At 47.5% G+C, this 22,914-nt stretch overlaps 1 protein-coding gene across 1 annotated transcript in view; it reads right to left on the bottom strand.

Moving 5' to 3' along the window:
- The window catches only part of ADGRB1 (adhesion G protein-coupled receptor B1), a 261,841-nt gene that overhangs the window by 152,010 nt on the left and 86,917 nt on the right, over positions 1 to 22,914 (bottom strand). The window contains exons 5-11 of the mRNA XM_067529975.1: positions 21,706 to 21,870; positions 17,194 to 17,358; positions 13,033 to 13,197; positions 8,922 to 9,023; positions 6,041 to 6,147; positions 4,522 to 4,716; positions 2,222 to 2,290 (exon numbers count right to left, since the gene is read on the bottom strand). Of these exons, the coding sequence (XP_067386076.1) occupies positions 2,222 to 2,290; positions 4,522 to 4,716; positions 6,041 to 6,147; positions 8,922 to 9,023; positions 13,033 to 13,197; positions 17,194 to 17,358; positions 21,706 to 21,870 (968 nt within the window). The remainder of the gene's footprint in view (positions 1 to 2,221; positions 2,291 to 4,521; positions 4,717 to 6,040; positions 6,148 to 8,921; positions 9,024 to 13,032; positions 13,198 to 17,193; positions 17,359 to 21,705; positions 21,871 to 22,914) is intronic.

The raw sequence follows: 22,914 nt of genomic DNA, 5'->3' as shown, positions 1-22,914 counted from the left end.
GACAGGACACACTGCAGGAATGGAAAGCAAGAGAAACGGAACCGAGATAGATCCACTCCGCAAGATGTGTCGGGAACAGGCATTAACACCTGCCCACGTTTTTGGATGTGATATTGCAAAGAAAGTGAAGCTTTCCAGATTGAATACCTTGGTTCAAGCCCTCACAAAGGGCCTGTCGGAGTCGCCGAGCTCATTCTCAAACTTCATGGCCTGATATGATTATCGCAGGAGAAGAAAACAAGGGCAATGGTGGCAGCTGAGCAAGAGATCAGGGTGTCTAGGTATGGTGGCACCGAGGGTGACACGAAGCCGTATGTACAAAAGACCGTCGAGCCAGCTTTACAACACAGGGGAAGCTGTTACGGGAAAACCACCAGGAACTAACTGCAGCCTGGAGAAAGCGGCAACTATTTTTTTGATGATGATCAATAGGGTTCCTGCGTTGTCATGACGACTCAACAGACTCCGTTCCACAGTGACTATTCTGAAATGTATATGCAGACATGCATTTGCTAAATTGAGCATTCGATTCTTCACCTCCTCTGGAACCAGGCTGGGTCATTGAGTCCCAAATGTGCCGGAGAAACACCAGCTATAGGGGGCGAAAGGGGAATTCAGTCTCGAGGTCTGGTCAGTTCTTGGTGTAAGCCCTTTTACCTAGGTAACCGTAATGCACCTTTCACCACATCTGAGCGCCTGCATTTCTGCAGAGGCTGCCAACAGGTGCGCTACTCTGTGGCATTAATGGTGGCGTAGGCACCGACACAGTAAGATCTAGACAGCAACTCATTTCAGAGAGGCCCCCGCACGGATGTCAGGGAGTAGCATCTTCCCACCATTACGGACCAGGCACACCTTTGAACCTGTGACCTCTTGCAGAGGATCCACATCCCACTGTCGACCCCTTCCAAGATCAACCAGCATTCAGTGCCTGCCATGCACCAAGAGCGCAAACCTTCGCTGTGACCTAGGAGCTATTTATTTTCATTTCAGTTGATCACATCCCTTTATGCAACAGTCTTGCACACCCCTTGTTCATCTAGGGGGACACAGATTAAAACGGCAGCTCATTAGGTGGCAGAGAAGTACAGGGGCCACTCTGAAGAAAATTGACCGTAGGGTTTCAGGTTTGTGCTGGGCAATCGTCTCTCACTCCTTTGGTGTTTGCTGCCCCTTCTGAGGGGGTTCATAGCAGAGCACAGAGGCGGAAAGAGGCATCTTGCTGTGACCCAGGCCCTCGTGCTCCCCCGAGTGGAATAAACTCCATCTGATGGACGGCTGCCAGAAACCTAGTCACAAATCTGTCTGTGGTGATGTTGATTTCCAAGACAAAGGAACACAAGGGATTGTGTTCTGAGATGCAGTGAGGTGGCAGGGACAAGGGAGAAACTAATACAGACAAGGGCCCATCAGCCAGAGTTGCCTGAGAACAGGCTTTGCCTTCAAGGCAGAATCATTTCACTCTGCTGCGGCTCCCTGGGGTTGCAGAGAGATCAGCACACTGAGCAGCGAGCGCTTTGAGGAAGAATGGCATTTTTCAGTCCAGATTAGGGATGATCGGTAAATCACCTACCTACATGCACAGGCAGAAAGTGCAATTAAGGCAGAGAAGGCAGGGTAAGGGTTGGGTGGGACGTACACGGGACAAACAGTAGTGCCTGTGCCCAGATAGGATATGTTTCATCTGCTGAATTACCCAGCATGTTCCCAAACTGCCAGTGTCCCTGGGGAGATGCAACCTTGTGAGGAAAGCGTAGCTAAAATATAAATGAACCTGAAGCATTAGCTCAGATGGCAGAGTATAGTCCTGGCCCTTTAAAATCCCATGTCTCCTGCAGGGGAGGGCTTGCTTTTTCACACAGGGACTCAGTCTTCTTCAATGGCATGCACGCCGCATAGCGGGTCCCCTCCAGTAGAAGAGGAGGAATCTTAAAGGGCCAGGACTGCACTTGCCTCTGAGTTCTACAGACTGATCAGCATGGTCACGACTGATTTCTCCCAGTGGGTTAATTCAGCACAGACATTTTTTACTGTAAGGAGTTATGTTGGTGGTGCCTAGCAGCGTGGCCAGATGAGTTCTATCTCTTCTGGGTGAAACGGAGGCACATTTAGTACAACACTTGTCAGATGCACAGCGGAGAGATCACCCAACCCATTGGGAAATCCCAATTTCTGAGAGCCAGCATTATTTGGGGTGTATGTTTAAGCAGCAGGTCCATACCATTTGAGCTTCCTCCCACTTGTCCCGGTTTTCCTCTGCCAGCAAGTTGCTGATGATCTGGACGAAGTTCTAAGGAGGAGAGACAAAAGAGGAAAAGAAAGTCATGATCAGAATACGACGGAGTGGCAGGAAGTGCCCAACCACACGTGAGATAGCAGAGGCCAATAGTATTAGGAAGAAGAGGGTCTGCTCTCGTTCACAGAGCACCGTTCTTCCCAAAGGATCCCAAAGCACTGGATAAACCAAAGCCCTGCTTCTAATGAAATAAACAGCACAACGGTTACTGCCGCCCAGGGGGAGAAGAGTCACAACTTTGCTCACCAGAGGAATGCAATGGGGCAGCCAATGAACACTACACAGAGGCATTACCCAGCAGTCCACAGCAGAAAGCCAAGAGAGGTTTTGACTACGAGGGGTGTGGAGGACAGCTGTGGAGGGTGGCAGGGCTGGAGATTCTGCACAGAGCTTTCCCACAGCACTGCAGGCTCCCGCTGGATCTCTCAGCCCTTTTGTTTTACAGAGGGATGGTCTCACACCGCAAACTGCAGGACCAGATTTTGGAGATCTCAACGTCCAGAAGTCGTGGGGTTTTGGTTCAGCCTATGACAAAGACAGCAAATGCTTGCAAATGACAGGCCCGGGTTCAGAATTCCTGGCCAGGTTCAGAATCCATGGGAAAACTTACCGAGGGACTTGGTGAATTCTCCTTCACTTGTGGTCTTTAAAGCAAGACTGGAGCTCATACTGAAGTTATGGGCTCGATGCAGAAAGTATTGGTTGAGGTTCTCTGGCCTGTGTTATGCAGGAGGTCAGACGAGATGTCATAATGGTCCCTTCTGGCCTTAAAATCTATGGCTCTATCTATCCATCCAGCTATCTTTTTATCTAGCTATTTATCTGGCCCTGAACTCTGTAGTATCTGAGCACTTCGCCATCATTGATGGGTCCTCTCCTGACAACACCCCTGTGATATACAGACGATCGTCTCCATTGTACTAAAGGGGGAATGGAGGCAAAGTGCAGAGTAAGTGACTTTCCCAAGACCACACAGAAAAGATCAGCCAAGAACTGCCCTCCAGGTTTCTCCAGCCCCAGTGTAGTGCTCGATCTCTAGCCTTCATTTGGCCCTATCTCGAACAAACAGAGAGATGCTGATAGGTCAGGCATCTCCAGCTCAGTCACTCCTGTCCCTCTCTACCCTTGCACGAGTCTCAGCGCCAGAGGCTTTGCATTTCCGTCGGGAGTTCATGGACTTTCTCTGCACACTCCGCTGGGTACTAGCTTCACTTAACCAAACCTTCACCACTGTTAAGAGAGCCCCACAGGGTGAGATCTTTTGCCCGGTGAGTGACACACAGGAAGTATAGGAGCCAAGGAGATAGCAAGCCGACCCCTTCTCCATCAGATCTGTCCCCCTTCCACCTAAAAGTTGTTGCTAGCGCGAGGAGGGCAATCGTGCTGAAGCCAACAAGCAGAGGGGCTGCCATACTAGATCAGCCACTGCATCACCCAGCCGAGTCGTCATGCTTCATGGAAGAAAACAAAACCAATTCTACTGAGGAAAAGGTGCCAGTAGCCCCACATCCTTTACAAATGGGTAAGGGGAATGACAGAATGGCCTGTCAGAGGAAGAGGGGCTATCCAGGCAAAAGTTCTGCTGTGTATGTGTGTGTGCGAAAGAGACAGAGCATGTGAGAGGGAGCTGTAAAGGCAGGAGATACACATTTCACAGCCATTGATTTTCCTCTCCATTTTCACCGCCGTTGCAGAGACCTGGGGAAGCAGATCCTAGACGATAAGTTTAATGTTTCAAGCTGTGGGATGATGACCTCTCCAGAGAATGCAAGTGCTGAAAGTAAAGCTTAGCGCAGTAAACCCTCAGCCTTCTCCCACATCAATACATAGACACCTAATACCTAAGGATCAACTCCCCTCTCGTTCATTAGACTGCGATTCCTTCCAAACAATGCACCAAAATCAATTCGACTCCACAGAAAGTGCAGTTGGGTTGAATCAGCTCGAAACGACTTTGCTCTTCGAGTTATTAGTTCAGGAGCCAGTGGGGACGTGGCAGAAGGGGCAGATCTGTTAGCCCGTGAAGTGCACATTGGGAAATGAGGCACATCACGGAGATAAGTAGAGACATTTCTGATTTTTCTGGGCTTTCATCAATTGTAAGTGGATTCCAGTATGAGCAGTGGTAACCCAAACACTGTGTACAAGGGTCTAGGAGCCCATGCCTTAGACTTGCCCACTGGCACCCATCCCATCATGATATGCGTCTCTCTTCCTCAGCTCACCTGTACATCCCCAGCGGTGGGGCTGTAATACGCCCTACGGAAGATCTCGGTCATATTCCTGAGTACGTCGATGGTGGACAGCAGGTCTCCACTGTAGCTGGTCCCATCCTGGGAGATCTCCACGAGGTTTTGGAGCACTTCTGATACCCCTTCTCCCATCAGCCCCCGCTGGGCTTTGGAGAGATGCTCCCTTGTCTGAGACAAGAGAAAAGTATGAGGAGTCAAATACATGTTACTGGGGATCAGGGCAGGAATCATCGGGTGAAGTGCTCAGGCCTCAGGAGCACAGACTAGAGGATCATCATGGTCCCTTCTGGGCACATGTTCCCTAAACCATTCCCTGCCATTGTAAGGGCATCGGGCATTGGTGGTACTTGGTCTCTTCAGTTTTTTACCTCTACATAAGACTTTGGTCTCCTGAAGGCTGAAACGCTCTAGTCCAACCCAAGTTGTTTGGCTCAGTGGAGGGCATCTGGGTGAAATGTAATGCCCTGTGATACACAGGAGGTCAGGCCTTTAACTCAATGCAATCTGGGAGACTCCATGCTATCTGGGAAAGGTATTAGGTGGCTATAGGAGGACAACTGAATTCCCACTTTCTTTGTAACCAGAAAGGGAAGCATTCCTGCAGATTCAGAAGAGGCCATTCTGGCACATAAACTTGCTGCTGGCTACCCCAGCCTGCAATGGAGGACTTTGCTCACCCATCTGTCCTGTAGGTGTCTTATACCTGAGTTTCAGCCATCTTAGCCCATGGACAGGAACAAGGATGATTCTGCTGCAAGCACTGACATTCTGCACATGCACCAGAGAGTACCAGAGGCAGGCCAAGTATTTACTGTTTTTATTATTGTGATAACAGCTTGAGGACCCAACCGAGAATGGGGACCCATCATGCCATGCTCTAAAATACCTCCTTATCCTGTTGCAAGGAGTTTACAATCTAACTAGACAAGACAGACAAAGGGGGAAGAAGGAAGAATTATTATCCCCATTTTACAGCTGGGAATTCTGTGTTTCTCTCTGCGCAGAGATCTTCTCAGGATCACGTATTGAGGGGACAATAATGGCTTCCATTTACAGCGCCTTCCCTCCCGAAGGATCGCAAAGTGCTTTACAAACTCTCCTTTCACTGCCACTGAAATGTGGTGACAACACTGCACAACGGTGTAGGGCAGGAAGAGATGAAATCCTATGGTTTAACACTGCAGGGTGAATGTAAGGAAACTGGAATGTGGCCAGGATACCGAGGCTAACACCCTCTACTCTTGCAAAAAGTGTGTGGAGCCCTTTAAATAATCGCAAGTGGTCAGGCCCTCTGTTTTATGCTTAGTCCAAAAGACAGAGCCTTCAGCCCCACAGTACCAGGACATTGGCTCACTGCTGACTCAGAGGGAAGTGTGAGGCACTACTGGATCCGGAACAGCACTTTGGGTTTCATTGGGGAATCTCCCATCTAAGTAAAAAGCAACAATGGGGGAAAATGGATCCATTCAGACAAAACGTTAATCTTTCTTACCATCATCTGTATATTCCTGTAGTCAATGGAAACACACTTGACGTACGTCGGAGTATCCCAGTATGCTATCCCCTCTTCATCTAAAGTGCATCTTCGGAGGATCAACCCTAAAGGGGAATGAAAGGGGCATGGAAGAGAAGGCAGCTGGACGTGGACCAAGGTGATCCAGTGGATATATCATACTTGGACTTTCAGAAAGCCTTTGACAAGGTCCCATGCCAGAGATTCTTAAGCAAAGTAAGCAGTCATGGAATCAGAAGGAAGGTCCTTTCACTAACTGGTTGAAAAATATGAAACAAAAGGTAGGAATAAAGGGCCAGTTTTCACAGTGGAGAGAGGAAAAAATGGAGTCCCTGAAGCATCTATACTGGGACCAGTGTTGTTCAGTGGCTATTAGCCAGATGGGCAGGGATTGCTGCTTTCCAGAAGCTGGGAATGGGTAAAAGGATGGTTCACTTGATGATTACCTGTTCTGTTCATTCCCTCTGAAACACCTGGCATTGGCTACTGTTGGAAGAAAGGATACTGGGCTAGATGGACCATTGGTCTGACCCAGTATGGCCATTCTTACATTCTTATGTTCAACATATTCATAAAGGATCTGGAAAAGTGGGTAAACAATGAAGTGACAAAGTTTGCAGGTGATACTAAATTACTCAAGAACAAAGTTATCTGTGACGAGTTACAAATGGACCACACAAAACTGGGTGAATCGGCACCAAAACACAGATGAATTCAGTGTTGATAAGTGCAAAGTAATGCAAATTGGGAGACATTATCTGAACGATATGTACAAAATGAGGTGGTCTAAATTAGCTGTTGTCACTCAAGAAAGAAATCTTGGGGTCATCATGGATAATCTGTAAAAATCTGCTCAAATACAGCAGCAGTCAAAAAAGCTAAGAGAATGTTAGGAACCATTAGGAAAGGGATAGATAATAAGACAGCAAATAGCATAATGCCACTATGTAAATCCATGGTATGCCCACATGTTGAATACGATGTGAAATTCTGGTCACCCCATCTAAAAAATGATGTATTAGAATTGGAAAAATTATAGAGAAGGGCAACAAGGATGATTAGGGATATGGAACAATTTCCATATGAGGAAAGAATAAAAAGACTGGGACTGTTCATTTTAGAAAACAGACAACTAAGGTAGGATAAGATAGAGGTCTGTAAAATCAAGAATGGTGTGGAGAAAGTGAATAGGGAAGTGTTATTTACCCCTTCACCTAACACAAGACCACGGGTCACCCGATGAAATAAGCAGCAGGTTTAAAACAACAGAAGGAAGTACTTCTTCACACTACGCAACGGTCAAGCTGGGGAACTCATTAGCAGGGGATGTCGTGAAGGCCAAAAGTATAACTGGGTTCAGAAAAGGATTAGATAAGTTCATGGAGGCTGAGTCCATCAATGGTTATTAGCCAAGATGGCCAGAGATGCATGCCCATGTTCTGGGTGTCCCTAAGCCTCTGTTTGCCAGAAGCTAGAACTGGATGACAGGGGATGGATCACTCAATAAATTGCCCTCTTCTGTTCCTTTATGCTGAAGCATCTAGCACTGGACACTGTCGGAAGCCAGGATACTGGGTAGATGGGCCATTGGTCTCACCCAGTATGGCCGTCCTCATGTTGCTCTGGAAACCCTGAGCATTCTCCTGGAGGGCACCCAGAACATGCGGATTTAGCTACAGATGCGCACCACCTGACAGACAAGCGCTGAGCACAAGCCACAAACGCTACCATTTCAGGGGAGTTATTTTTATCTCCTTTCTCTGCATCTTCTTGGCACCAAGGGGTGTGAGAGCCAAGAAAACCACAGTGGAAGCACTTTGCTGGCAATTTAGACCAGGCTAACTGGAACAAAGGAAACTTTATGTCTGCACCCGTGGGAGGCAAACCCAGAGAGCCTCACAAAATTGCCTGATTCTGTATTTCTGAGCTGAGGGACAAAAGCAGCGTATGGTCGCCAGTTTCCCCAGGAGATCTCAAAAGAGGACAAATAACCAACAGCATCGCCTTTCGTCTGAGGTATTCTGAAACCCCAAACATGGCCATTCGCCTCCTCCGTGAGTCTCGTCCATGGTCTGGTCATTCCCAATTTAGAGTGATCTGCCACTGTGACAGCCTTTGCTTTGCCAATACCATCCTTCCGACCACACAGAAAAAGATGAACCAGAGATGGAGAAGATGAAGAAAGCCATCTTGTCTGACCCTTCCTGCCGGCACCACAGACAAACCCTCTCCCTCTTTGAAAGTCCCCCAGGAGCAGGTTTTGCTCAGTTCATAGTCAGACTTTTATTGCTAATCACTTCCGTAACCTTCCTTTTGACACGCTTCCTTTCACCAGATTGCAGTGCGATCCGCAGACCCTTCCGTGACTGCTTACTCCAAGCTAGGACCTGGGCAGAGACTGCGCCAGTGGATGCCACTAGACAGCGCAGGCTGAGTCATCCGGAGAGAACCACAGGGGCTTCCTATGTCCAGCAGCCTCGATAAAGAACCCCCTTTACATTCAGCATGGATGAATCCTGTCCCCCCTCCGCACCAGCCACCGTTTCAGTTCCCATCAGGCACCGAGAAAGATCCGGAGAAAGTCGACTCAGTAAGGTCCACCTAAGACCTGCCTCTGAGCCCCCTCATGGCTTTGGGTTGGAACTGCACCTTACCCAGCATCACCAGGCTACACTGCACCAGAAGGACAGCGAAGCAGAGAGAACAGACATAGCCACCCGGTGCTTCTGGAGAAAGTTCCCGAGCAGCCATGCACTTTATTAAGTCCCCCCACCCTCATAACACATCCTGGTCCTCTCTAGGTTGGAGAGGACCAAGAACTTCCGTTGTCTCCACGGGCTGGGAGCATCATTCTCCTTACCAGTGGCATTGCGCGGACACCGGACAGCCGCAGCGTCTCCGGCCGGCGTTTCCTTCCAAACCACGGAAGCAAAGGTATCTTCATCGCATATCTCATGGGGCTCTGTAAAGGACAAAGGCACGGGGTTGGCTACACCTCGGGCTACTCAGCATAGGTAAGATGGGAAGAGAAGAAGGGGAGAAAGTAGCAAGGAGAGAAAGGGAAGAGACAAGGAAAAGGGAAAGGCAGAGAAAGGATGTGGCAGCGTGGAGGAAAGAGCGCCGTGAGAGCCGGCAGCTCCTGCGATTAAATCCCAGCTGCCTCACAGACTGGCCTTTGGCAAAGCCACCTGATCTCTCTGTAGCTCACGCTGCCTCTCTGAAAACTGAGCCTTGATCCACGGTGAGGGTTAATTAGCTAATGCCCAGCTACGGGGATTGCAAACTGTATTACGTGCTTCCCCCACTCTGTGGCAGCTCTTGTGCTTTCGCTGTCCTGGTCAGGCTCTGGGGTTTTGGCGGCGAAGGTCCCAACGCTGCTGGTGAGCCAGGCCTAGGAGTCATTACACCTGGTCTCCCGGGCTTTGCATGCTTAAAACACTGCTGTATATAACTGCAACATCCCAGAGGGCAAGACGAGGAAAGACTGGAAGGGGAAAGGGAAGGAAAGAAAGGGAGACACAGCTAGACAGAAACCAAGTTGAACACACACCACCTGGAGAGCCCCCTCAAGTTTTGCAGAGGCAGTTCTCCTTGGGGCACTGGGTATCAGCACCGTTTTGCCAGGTGAACACGGACAAACAGAGAGTAAGCGTCATCCCATAAAGCCAAGAAGCTGGGTTTCCATCAGCTGCTCATACCTAATGACTGCCGCAGAGCCCAACAGGCTGTTGCAATGTTTAAAGGATGAGGCTGCTCCCGGCACCTGCGGAAAGCACCCCGTGCAGTGGTTACCACAACCTCTGGCCTCGGCCGGGTCTAACGGACACAGGCGTGGGAGGAAAGGGGCGGCTGCAACGTCGGGCAACGCTGTGACAGCCGACAGAGGGAGTCAAAATGGCCATGGTGCTTTCAACGTTTTGCAAGCTCATCTGCTACGTCAGTGATGTTTTATGTGGGAAAAGATTACTTAGGATAGCTAAAACTGTGGAAGCTGTGAGTCGGGTTTTAAAACTATTTATCACTCCTTAGGGTGGGGAGGGAAAACCTTATATTTAATGCTTTTCAATTACATTTTCTATTTATTGTGCATGTCAAACTATCCATAAACAAGGAGGCTGCATGCACGGCTGTTCCCATCCAACCCTGGCAGCTGCCAAGCCCATGCCAGCAAATTGACCGGACTCGGCAGCTGTTCCCTGCGCTCTTCTCTCATGCAGGGAAGTTCTGCCGGTGCCAGCGTTCAGTGCGCCCCTGGTGATGTGCCAAGGAGACAATCAGCCGAGTTGTGGGGGAGGGTGGCAGTAGCTGCAGATGACTGAAAGAAATAAAATTCCTAGCTCCAGCGTTTTCCTGTGAGCTCTGGGGAAGTAGGGGAACGCACCCGGCCTGCAGCGTGGTGCACCGGAAGGCCTCTGAGTGCATCTTCCGTGTGCAGAGCGCTCACAAGTCCTACTTAAGACGCCTGCACGGTGCATGAATATCTAGGGGATCGCTGGGTTGTGTGTGCACATCTTCCCTTGTGCTGCTCTGGAACTGACTGCCAGATCCTCTGTATGGGAGGCCTGGCTGTGAATTTAAAGATGGGGCTCGAGCCAGAACGCTGGATCTGAACCACTTCTGACTGTGGGGAAGCTGAGAACCAAATCTCGTGGGTAACACCTGTTTCTATAAAGGCCCCAGACAGGAAGAGCGATCCACGTGGACCTTGTTCAGAATGGTTTCCAAATCCATCTGTGTTTGAAACACAGCTCCCTGCCCACGCTGCCTTGAGGACCACGACCACCAACTAGCCATGATATTTGCTCATAAAGAGCTCCCATCCCATTCCTTTTAATTGGCTACTGTTACTATTATTGGTATTCCAGTCATACCTGAAGGACCCCCCTGAGATCCAGGCCCCATTATTCTAGGCACAAGACGAAATAGTCCCTGCACTACAGAATGTGCAATCTACATACACAGGACAGACAGTGGGGGAAGAAAGGAAGTAGTATTGGCCCTGACTGAAGCACAGAGAGATTAAGTGACTTGCCCACATCACACAGGGTGTCTGTGGCAGAGCTTTGAATTGAGCCCAGATCTCCAGAGTTCCAGCCCAGTGCCTTAACAACCAACCCATCGCTCCACTCTGGTTCACGCAGTGTTTCAAAGGAGGATTGTGCGGTGCTGCTAGCATCCTGTGTTGCAAAGTGACTGAGCAAACCTGCTTCAGCAGCAAGGCAGACAGGCAAGGGGGAAGGGTTAAGGAGAATGGGTCTCCCACCCCAACTCCATCACTCTCTCTCCCTACCTCTAACCTTTCAACCTTTCCTTTTCACTCCAGGTTGTGACTGCCCTCTCTGGGAAGTGCTGTGTGACGCTGTGCATCAGGGATGCTCTTTAGAAAGTCATTGTCTCGCCTGGCTTTGTCTTGCCTACAAGCGCAGGAGTGATTCCCAGGCCAGGAGGGAATCATCTGATCCCTGTAATTGTTAAAATCGCTTTGTAACTAAATCCTTTTTTGCTCCAGGAAGCGAGTTACACAGGCAGATTTTAATATCTAACCCAATTAAGCTCAATCCTTCTGTTAAAACAAAATCGTGTTGGTATTAGAGATTTCCTTGAGAACAAATCAAGCAAGTTTATTTTTAGCCATTGACTTACAGACTCCACCTGGCCCTTCTGCTCCTTCCTGTCCCCCTACCCCCCGAAAAGAATAATTACAGCAAGACTCTTTGATGTTAAACACCAGCACTGCTGAGATGTGTCTCTTTTTTGGTATCATAGCACAGCTGCAAATCCCTACCAAAATTAACAAAATGACGTGGTTTGCTCTGGATCTTCAGCCGGTGTAAATCAAAGGTAAAGTTCATGGAGATGAGGATCTGGCCCAAAATTGTTCTATGGTCAGGGAATACTATGTGGCTGAATTAAAAGAGAATTCAGCAGTTGAAGTTAGGTGACACCTTCATGCTACAGTTTGGGTCTTTCACCCTTTGTTTCACAGAGACCATTGTGATGATCTGGTCTGACTTCCTGTATAACACAGACCATAGCACTTCCCCAATGACTCCTGCCTCCAATCCAAGAGTTTTGGTTAAGCTAGAGTGCATCTTTTAGAAAGACACCCCGTCTCGATTTAAAGACTCCTGTCATAGAGAAGCCACCACATCCCTTGGTGATCTGTTCTGATGATTAAATACCCGAACTATTAAAAAGCTGTATCTTGTAAGAAGGAACCATTGGGATTCTCTAGTCTGACCTCCAGTACAACGCAGGCCAGAGGATTCCAACCAGTGATTTCACCAGAAGGGGCTTTAAAAGTGCCTTGCATAGGAAAATAAAAAATTGCTTTTGAGCCCTTTAACTATTTTCTTCTGCTTGTGTTTTGTCTGCCCTGCAAACCCCAGGTTTTGTCTGCCATGCAAAACTCCACAGCCTGGACCTCACTAAGGTTTTTCAGACACACCATTTGCAGCAGGTTCTGGTCCCCAGGCAGTAGCACCAGCGGGAGCTATAGATTAGACAGGGCTCAGACAGGCTCGGCCACCTCTGTGCTGCCTACCACTGTTCTGGGTAGTGCAATGGCATATGGGCGCTCCAGTGGTTAATGGCCCAGTGGGAATAGCATGGAAATGGCAGCACATCAGGGATGCTCTAGATCTGCTTTTGCTGGATACTCATCCTCCAGTTCTTTGCCTCTTTATAAATCATCATCTGCCTGTCTCCAGCCATAAGCCAGTTGAGAAGCACTGAGCATGTCCATGCACCCACGCTGGGCCCAGTCGCACACCCATTGAAATCAGGGGGAGTCTTGCTAGTAGCTTTGATGACTGTTAGATCAAGTCCCACCAAGAGGTCTGCGTTATACAGGAGGCCGGACTAGAGGTCCCTTGTGGCATTAAACTCTCTGACTCATACAAGCAGCAGCCCTTCCCCACGGCTTGCGTTACTGGTCTGAACAAAAAGCAGGAAGTGCAGGAGATACGTACCAGGACACTTCTTGTCATTACACTGTTTATACTCCTCCTTGGGCCCCTGACACGCGACTCCTCCGAAGAAAGGGCCGTAGCACACACGGTCACGTCTCTGCGTCCCACCCCCACATGAGGTCGTACAACTCCCCCACGGCCCCCACGCCTGCCACTTTCCGTCCACTGCAGGAGAGCAAAAGAGGAGAGAAAACAGTTCCTAAGCTTTGTCAGCAGCACAAGGAAGCCAGTCCTCAAGATAAACACCGGACACAATGGTTGGCAGTGATACGGCTGGATGTTAGGCGATGGTTCCCTGCCTTGAGAAGGCTCTAAAAGGAGGAGGAGAGGTTGGGTGGGAGTAATATAACAGCCCATATCTCGATTGCTTTCGCACACTGAGGTCGTAACTCTGATCTCACTTGCATGAGGGAATCCAGGAGCAACTTCCTTGTAGTCAGCTGTGTAAAGTGTAAAGGGACGTCATAATCAGTCCTGAAAATTGTGGATTGCTTCTAAATGGCTTAGTTGTGGTGGAAGAAGTTTGAGGGCTTTTCCAGATGGAAAGTTAGCATGCAGCAACCTGGAATGTAAACGCACAGCGCTCTAGCATGCTGCTCACTAACTGGCTATCTGGGCCCTGCCACCATGCACTTCAAGCTCCTGGTTGCACTTTGTCCTATTGCTGTTTGAAACAGGAGTATGGTCAAAGCATCCTGAGGAATTTTTACTGCATGGTGGCAGGGTCCACATGGCCAGTCAGTACACAGCACACCAGAGCACTGGAGATTTGCATCCCGGCTTGCTGTGCGCTAACTCTCCTTAATCTGAAATTGTAGGCGTATGCCCAAAGCAAATACAACGTGTTCTGCTCCAGTGCAAGTTTCTCCTTATGAGTCCTCTCTCCACCTCAGTCCTGACCTGGAAGGATCCCTAGGGCAGTTCGGTCTCCAGGGCCCAATGACTCCTTGGATTCTCTCCTGACACTGTCATTAAGGATGCCGGTCAGATATCACACTACAGACATTTGTCTGGTAGAAACCAGGCTCAGGTGATCAGCCCAGTTCAAATCACCTGCCAAAGAGCAATGTTAATTCACTTTTGAACCTGGGCTGCTGACCCCTATCCCATTTCTCATCTGCTCACTGTGCAAGGGCAATCAAAAAAAGCTAACAGCATGTGAGGAACCATTAGGAAAGGGATAGATAATAAGACAGAAAATATCATAATGCTTCTATATAAATCCATGGTATGCCCACATCTTGAATACTGCTTGCAGTTCTGGTTGACTCATCACAAAACAGATATATTAGAATTAGAAAAGGTACAGAGAAGGGCAACAAAAATTATTAGGGGTATGGGACAGCGTCCATATGAGAAGAAATTAAAAAGACTGGGACTGTCAGCTTGGAAAGAGATGTCTAAGAACATAAGAACGGCCATGCTGGGTCAGACCGATGGTTCATCTAACCCAGTATCCTGTCTTCTGACAGTGGCCGATGCCAGGTGCTTCAGAGGGAATGAATAGAATAGGTAATCATCCAGTGATGAAGGGGGGATATGACAGAGGTCTATAAAACCATGAATGGTGTGGAGATAGTGAATAGAGAAGTGTTATTTACCCATTCACATAACATAAGAACCAGGGGTCACATGATGAAATTAATAGGCAGCAGGTTTGATAACACCTGCTCCCACCGCAAACATAAGGAAGCACTTCTTCACACAATGCACAGTCAGCCTGTGGAACTCATTGTCAAGGGATGTTGTGAAAGGCCACCATAAAACAGAAGAATTAGATAAGTTCCTGGAGGATAGGTCCATCAATGGTCATTATCCAAGATGGTCAGGAACGCAACCCCATGCTCCAGGCATGCCTAAACCTATGACGACCAGAAGCTGGGACTGGATGACATGGATGGATCACTTGATAATTGTCCTGTTCTGTTGATTCCCTCTGAAGCATTTGGCCCTGGCCGCTGTCGGAAGACAGGGCACTGGGCTAATTGGCCCATTGGTCTGACGCAGTATGGCCGTTCTTATTTCCACACCTGAGACATCCAGGCCTCCTGACTCATCTCACCCAGAGCTAAGATTTTGGAGTCTGCATGTGGAAGCTCTGAATGTGTATGGGGACAGGGACTGTGCGCCACGTATATTAGAGAGACCAGGTGAGTGAAGGAATATTTTTTAACGGGGCCAACTTCTGTTGGTGAAAGAGATAAGCTCTTACAAGACCTCTGAATAAGGTCGAAAGCTTGACTCTTTCACCAACAGGAGTTAGTCCCATTGAAAAAAGATCTGACCTCATCCACCTCGTCTCTCTCATACCCAGAGGCCAACGCAGCTACAATGACATGGCATGCACTTATATTACCATTTATTAACCAAAGTCCACAGCTGCAGGGCAGTTCGGTGACCATTTCACGTGCAAAGAAGCAAACCTTCCCTGTTTCAGGTTAGGAGGTGGGGTGGTATCAACAAAGCCAATTTAGAAGCAGAGAAAGCACAAGGATACATCCAGGAAGCCCTCCTCCAGTTGTTGAGTTACTGCCCACTTTGGGATTCTTTTTGAGTGAAATTCACTCTTGTGCAAAGAGCTACCTCAAGGCGCACTCACTATGTAACTTCCACATAAGCCCTCAAGAACTAAAATGGGCCAAATACTCCCCTGGAATATGTCGCCTAGGTCTCATTTTAGCCAGTCAGTTATGTTGCCTATTTTAACAGGACACTGGGAGATGTAGGATTACTTCCCTTCTTTCCCTAGCAGTGGAAGAACACTGTTATCACACAAATATGCTATGCCACACCCTCGAGTCCTTTCTACACCGATGTCAACTGCACCTGCAGTGTAGGCCGTGTTCCCACCACACTCAAAACCATGCTAGCAACAACCCTGATTGCAAACCTAAGCAGGTTCAGGTAGCTGAATTCTCTGCCATCCCACGAACCCTGCTTAGTTCCCAGCACAACATCCATTCCCTTAGAGAGCAGTGAATTGCACCTAGACTGTCAACAGCTGACTCCACAGAGCCAGGTCAGGCAGATGGGCAAGACCTGCTGGTAGCAGGTGTCTCTGACATGTGCTTTCCTTCTGGTTTATTGTTCTTGCTGAAATGGCCTTTCCTGGGGCCTATCCCCCACAACAAAGTAAGGGTGGTTATTTCGAACCATGAAGGGCCAGTCACAGCGACCTAGAAGCCATGCATCTTGTTTTCCGACTGCACGACCACGTGAGCAAAGACAAGCGAGTGATAATTTCTGTACAGTCCACATTCAGCACTTTCCAACCAGCCTCACAGCCTACTCATGGTGCAGGTTCATAGGTGTCAATTTCAGACATAAATTGGACAGGTTCATTCTTAGGAAACAACATAAAACAGGAGGAGGGTGAAAATGTCATAGAGATATGGAAAGAATTCCACAGAAGACATTTAATAGTTTAGGGGTAACGTTTTCAAAAGCACCTAAATCACTGAGGACTCTCAGTCCCATTGATTTTCAATGAGATTTCAGTTCCTAAGTCATTTTGGAAATGGGACTTAGGCACTTCTGAAAATGTTACCCTATGACTATATTATTTCGACAGGAGATAAATGAGAAGTTCACACCTCAAAGACGATAATCAGCATCTCTTTACCTACCCTTCCTCTTAATGTTAGAATAAGGGGACACCAGTGAAACTGAAAAGCAACCGGTTGGAAATATTGGTTTAAACAGCACTTAATTAACCTGTGGAACTCCTTGCCCACAAGATGTTATTGAGACCAACTGCTTAGTAGGATTCCAAAAAGGATTAGAAAATTAGATGGATAACACGGACATCCACAGCTACATGAGATAGGATCAACCAATTGAAAGGGATACACACCATTATTCTTCATGTCATATGGCAACCACTGGTCTGAGGTTAGGAAAATACTTCCCCTATGGTCAAGCTAGTCAATTACTGTCCACTATGGGGTTTCTTGCACCTTCCTCTGGAGCATCTAGTCCTGATGGGGTACGGGAGTAGATGGACCACTGGTATGATCCATTATGTTCCTGCTACTCTGGCTAATGGGGAAAGTTGTGCTGCTCTTCCTCAAAGGAAATAAAGGGACATTTGCAATAGTCTCTGTGGACCTGTAGAGGGTTGGGGGAGGATCCACAAGACACAGGAACCTCTTTGCCACTGACCTGGGCACTGCCTTAGGAAGCAGTCTCTGGTCTCGACCCAATGCCCCTGGCACTCTGCTCCCCCATAGGAAGGTCCGTTGCACTCCCGCGTCCGCTGCTGGGTACCGTTGGAGCAGGTGGCAGAACAGGAACTCCAGCTGGACCATTCATTCCAGTTGCCATCCACTGAGTGGCCCAAAGAGAGATAAAGAGACAGAGAATGTGAAAACCCCTTTCCCAGGAATGAGGAGGCCTGTTCCGTGAGATCAAACCAGTGAAGCCAAGGTCCTGTTGCGCTGGACACAATGCAGTGGGCCAAAGCAGACAGAGCCATACTGCATGTATGGACAGAGAGATGTAGATGGGTTCCACGGGAAAGGAGTGCTCAAACTCTGCCCAACCGAGGCTGCAACGGAAACTCGTCTGGAACCTTCGGAAAACTTAGAATATTACAGTATGACATGACATGACATATGATATTATAATACGGCACATGATCATCCAAATGTTTTGACTTTCATAGTGACATGATACAGGATCATTCAAATATAACATAAAAATCAAAACGATAAAGTAAAACAAAAGATATTTTGACCCAACTGAGACAAATTGTTTTGATCGTTTTTCATCAAAAATGTCTTCAAAATCTATATGTTCCTGTGGAAGATTTCAATTTTGCCAAACCAGCATGTTCCAGTGGAAAAATGGGGAAAATTTTGACCAGTTCTAGTCCGAAGTGGTGTGAAGGAAGGAAAGATAGATGGATGGATGAGCCTTAAAAATCCATCTGTCTTTCGGAGAGAACCTCTTTTACAGGAACTCAGTATTATTCAGTGGAATTCACCCTGTGTGTCAGGACATACCCTATAGGATGAATGGAATTTAATAGTGTGTATGTATGTATCTATTCAATGCACTTCTCTTGTTTCCAAATTAACATTGACAGGTTTCGCGTGTCTCTGAACAGAAATATCTTGGATAATTAATGAGCAAAAAACAGCAAAGGGAAATTACGAAAAACACAGGATAGGAATGAAACATGAATGCATTTTATTAACCTGATATATTTTAAAGCATTTCCAAGAGTGGCAGTCCCACTCTAATTAGCTCCCAATCAACAGATATTTCATCTAACCTTTCTACCATTCCTGCTTTACCTCATTAGCAATGGTGGTTGTTATCTCTCTGGCTGAGAACAAGCAAGGCCAGTGGTATCCTTATAATTAAGGTTCTTATTCTCTTCCGAACCCCATTTCTTGGAGATACCAGCTTTGTTATGAATAAAAACGTCTTCTCTTCAGCTCATCAGCCCCAGAAACAAATTGATCTTTTAAAAAAATATTTGACATCTGGTTCCTTTTGTAATTTACAAGGTCTCAGAAGGCACCAGATTATTCTCAGGGTTTCATTGCTTTTTGCTTCTGCACTTGCGAGAAAATGCATAATAGCCTAAATTTACAATTTTAAAGCCAATGGGAGTTGCATCAGAACATCAGGCAACTGAGGTCAGTACCTATTTATGGATTTAGGTGCCCAGCTTTAGCCACTCCAGTATGAAGGCTTTACACACCTATGTTCATGTTGGTACACAGAGGCACATTATTACCAAGGGGGTGAATTGTAAGAGCTGCTCACCATCTGCAAACCCCACTGGAGTCAATGAGACGATTCCTCCCATGAATTGGCCCACTAATAATACCAATAACTGTGGAGCTGTTCCTAAACTGGTCAAACAAAGCATAGCTTCATTGACTTCAACGGAGCTATGATTTACACCAGCTGAGGATCTGGTCCCATGTCTCTTACAGTCCACATAGAAATATATTGCAGCACTTACCACGATAGCCCCATGTGCTACAGTACCACACCTGGGGTTGGTCCTGCTTTGGACTAAATGATCCCCTGAGGTCCCTTTCAACCCTCATCTTCTATGATTCCGTATATTGCAAGGCTAGAGACTATTCTTATAGAATCATAGAAGATGAGGGTTGGATGGGTCCTCAGGACGTCATCTAGTCCAACCGCCTTCTTGTCATGGAGGAATACAGTATTTTCGGTGTAAGGGAGATAAAATGGGAACACGTCTATAGGGATCTGCCTTGTGCACCTACTCATTAAAGGGGGGAAAGGGAAAAGGTTGTACTACATAGAACGGGACTATCATGTGTTTGGTTTATTCCTGTATTGTATTTTCAGAAGTTTAGGAAATGGAGCCAGCAAAGCTGACTGTGGTTCCAGGCCCTGGTCTACACTTACCTGCTGATTCGGTGGCAGTCGACAGGAGTTACACAAGCGACACAGAGTAGCTCACAAAACTCCCGTCGACTGCTGTGCTTCCCTTCTGCACGGCATCTTCACTGCACTGCGCCGACGGGAACCGCGTTCCCATCAACGCAGCGCTACGCCACCTGAGGGGGGCGGTTTACCAGCGTCGACTTCTGGATTGATTGAGCAGGTCTTCACTGACCACTCAATCGATCCAGATAGGTCGATCTGACGGCGGCGACTTTGCCGCCGTCAGTATAGACATACCCCAGGTTACATCTCTACTCATAGTTCCAAACATAAAGGGCCGCAGTCCTGTAAGGTGCTGAGAACCCTCCATTCCCATTGAGATCACTGGGAGCTGAGGGTGCTCTGTAGCTGGCAGCATAGACCACAAACTGTGCGAGCTTCTGAAACGCAAATAATAGAGTGGTTCATTAGAAGTTCAGCTTCTATAGCCGCTGTAGACAATTTGCTTGTCCTCGCCTCCCCTTCCAAAGTGGCTCAGGGTTCACTCAGTGACACCTACCACACAGAATAACGTGTCAGTGTTTCAGAAGCGGAGCTTTGTAATCATTGCAAGTAATGAATCCTCGGAGTAGGGCAGTAATAACTGATGTGACTGTCAAGTATATAAAGCACTGAATAGTTCCCATTGTTGTGTTTCAATGAGTCCTCCAATGCTGTACTCATTTGGCATAGAAAAGCCGATGATTACATTTGTGGCATTAATTAGAGCTGAAAGGTTTCAATTGGGCTGCCTTTATTTACATTGCTATTTTATTTGCTACAGTATACGCATTTATTTATGTCAGGGCAATTAATTATGTATCAATGTTAACTAAGGATATGCTTTATTACCCTAGCATTGCCAGCCCGGACCGCCTCAATTTCTCTTTTTATGGGAGAGCCAACTTGGTCTCTGGGAAGTTCTCATTCCAAGCAGAGCCTTTAGGAACAAAGGCAGAAATCAAGGGATCGTTACCAGGTTTGGGAACTGGGTAGAAAAATGGGTAAAGGTGACAGAAAAATGTGGGAAGAAATTTCACAAAATTCTCACACACACATATCTCCCCCCCTTACAGAAATATTAAATTTTGAAGAGGATTTTTTGTCAAGATTTGAAAAATTTCAACCAACCCTGTTTTGGGGGCACTGGTTACTGATCCAACATTGGGTCCATGTTACTCAAAAGCTTCTTCAGGATTTGCAAACCTCTAGGCCAAAGTGTGCTAAGTTTTGGGACAAGCCCAAGGCTGATTTATGGTTCTGAGGATGAACACCGTGCCAAGTCCAACTGGTTTTGATATGGGCAAAAAAACCCAGCCATTTGTCTGAGATTCGCTTGGCGGTCTTGGGTTTCATTCCAACTTTAAACACAAAGCAAAACTCAGTGGGGTGCAAATCTTTGAGAAGCGACATGGTGGGTGGAGGAGGGAAATTCACATGAATCACTATAAAGCTGCTGAGTTCCTCACAGCTCAAATGCTAACCCGGCAAAGTAGCTCCCAGCAGACCGCGTGAAATAATACATTCGAGGATAACAGAATCCCGGCAGTCAGATACTAGAACGCACCCTTCTGTTTCACGCTGTGTGCTCCACATTACTGAGAATGGGCATTCTGACCCTAAGATTGCATCGGTGCCAGACAAGTTTCCAGATGGACATCCCCGCAGACCAAAGTCCTCTCGCTACTGGGAGGAGCAGCAGCAGTGCAAACTTTTCCTGCATTGCCTTCCACTATCCTTCATACCTGTTCTAGAGCAGCAGTTCTGAAACGTTTTAAATGGAGCCCCCCACCCCCATGTGGATTTTGGGTAACAATTGCACTGCCTTCCCCCAAACTCCCCCCCCACACACACACTTTCAGAAAAAAAACAGGGCGGGAGCAGAGGCAGCAGCAGTGCGGGGAGCGGGGAGCTGGACCGGCTCTGTCCCCCACTCTGCCAGCAGTGCCAGGCCTGCCACCTGCAGCAGTCTCCCCCTCCCCTCCTAAGGATCACCCAACACCTGCCGGGGGCTGCCCATGTGAGGCACCGGGGTCCCCACTGCCACCCGGCTCCGCTCTCAGCCCGGCGTCCCTCACCCAGCAGGGGGAGACAGCTGCATCTTCATAAGTTTGGGGGGCATCGCCCCCCTAACACCCCCAAACTCCACCCACCATGGGGCCAGTTACTGCCCAACGTGTTGGCTCTCTGTAGACAGCTGTCCACCGGGAATGGGGCTGAGAACTGCTGCAGGGAATGCTCTGTTTTTTACCACCTTACCTGGGCAAAGTGCAATATTGCAGAACTTTGTTTGTTTCTCAGGTCCCTCACAGGGGTTTCCACCGAACTGAGGGGGTTTGCAGGTGCGGGTTCGATCCCTGTATCCTCGCCCACACGTTGAGGAGCACAGACTCCATGGAGACCACTCGTCCCAACTACCGTGCACTGAAATCAAAGCAGAGGTCGTAAATATCCCTTCCCTGGGAGTCTTAGATAGCTAGAGAATCATTGCATAGTAAGAAACCCATTAGAAACCAGTGCGGGAAGGACCAAAACAATCCAGCCAGGAATGAGCAGAGAAGAACCGCATGGGACATTTCATGAACTGCCACCAAATGGCTCTTGGCTAGTTTCACAGAGATGAAAGATCCTGACACGCTTTTCACTGATCTCCACTCTTCACATTTTTGTACTGCAGGAAAAAAGCATTTTTGAGACACAGAAACACACGTTCAGAAAGAGAACACTTTGGTGAAATTTGGACAGATCCAGTGTCAAAGGCACCGAATGCAACACCTCCACTGATGCTGCTTTACTCAATGCTTTCTCTTTTATCTCTAAACCTTCACCAGGCACCAGCCTTTTAGAAAGTCTCAGCAATGTCAGGAGCAGACATCGAAGTGCTGCTGTATCATTCAGCGGTGACACCATAACAGGCAGAGCTAAAGAGACGTGGAATAGCAAGTTGGGCTTGCAAAACTCCAGGGTTGTTGTGGCTGTACAAACATTGAGCAGTTACCACTGGTAACTGCTAGAATTAGACATCCAAAGGTGAAGCATAGAGCTGGTCAGAAAGACTTTGAACAAAACATTTCATTGGAAAATGTAGTTTGACTGAAACCAAAACCCTTTGCAAAATCACATCAGTTTTGCTTCAGAACAAAAAATAATTTCTGAGAATGTTAAAACATCCCATTTCAACATTTTCTGAATGAAATGTTTCGTTTTTTTCACTTTGGAATGATTTTTTGTTTTTGAAAAAAATATATAATATACCATTTTAAAAAGTCAAAACAAAATGTTGTCAGAGATCCAAAACTATTTTTTTTTCCCCAGAATTTTCTTTCATAGACAATTTTTGGGTTCCATTCCAAACAGGAACAATGACAAATTGGAAAATCTCGAAAACCTTTACAAAACAGACTTTTCATTCTCTGTACAGGTCTAGCGCAGCGGTTCAGTTTGGAACAGCATCCGGGAGTTTGCATG

Source organism: Emydura macquarii, unplaced genomic scaffold (genome assembly GCF_026122565.2).
Source record: "Emydura macquarii macquarii isolate MOO-44397 ecotype Brisbane River unplaced genomic scaffold, CSIRO-AGI_Emac_v2 contig_366, whole genome shotgun sequence".
In the NCBI taxonomy this organism is placed as follows: domain Eukaryota; kingdom Metazoa; phylum Chordata; order Testudines; family Chelidae; genus Emydura; species Emydura macquarii.
This window is presented reverse-complemented; position numbering and strand designations above follow the sequence as displayed.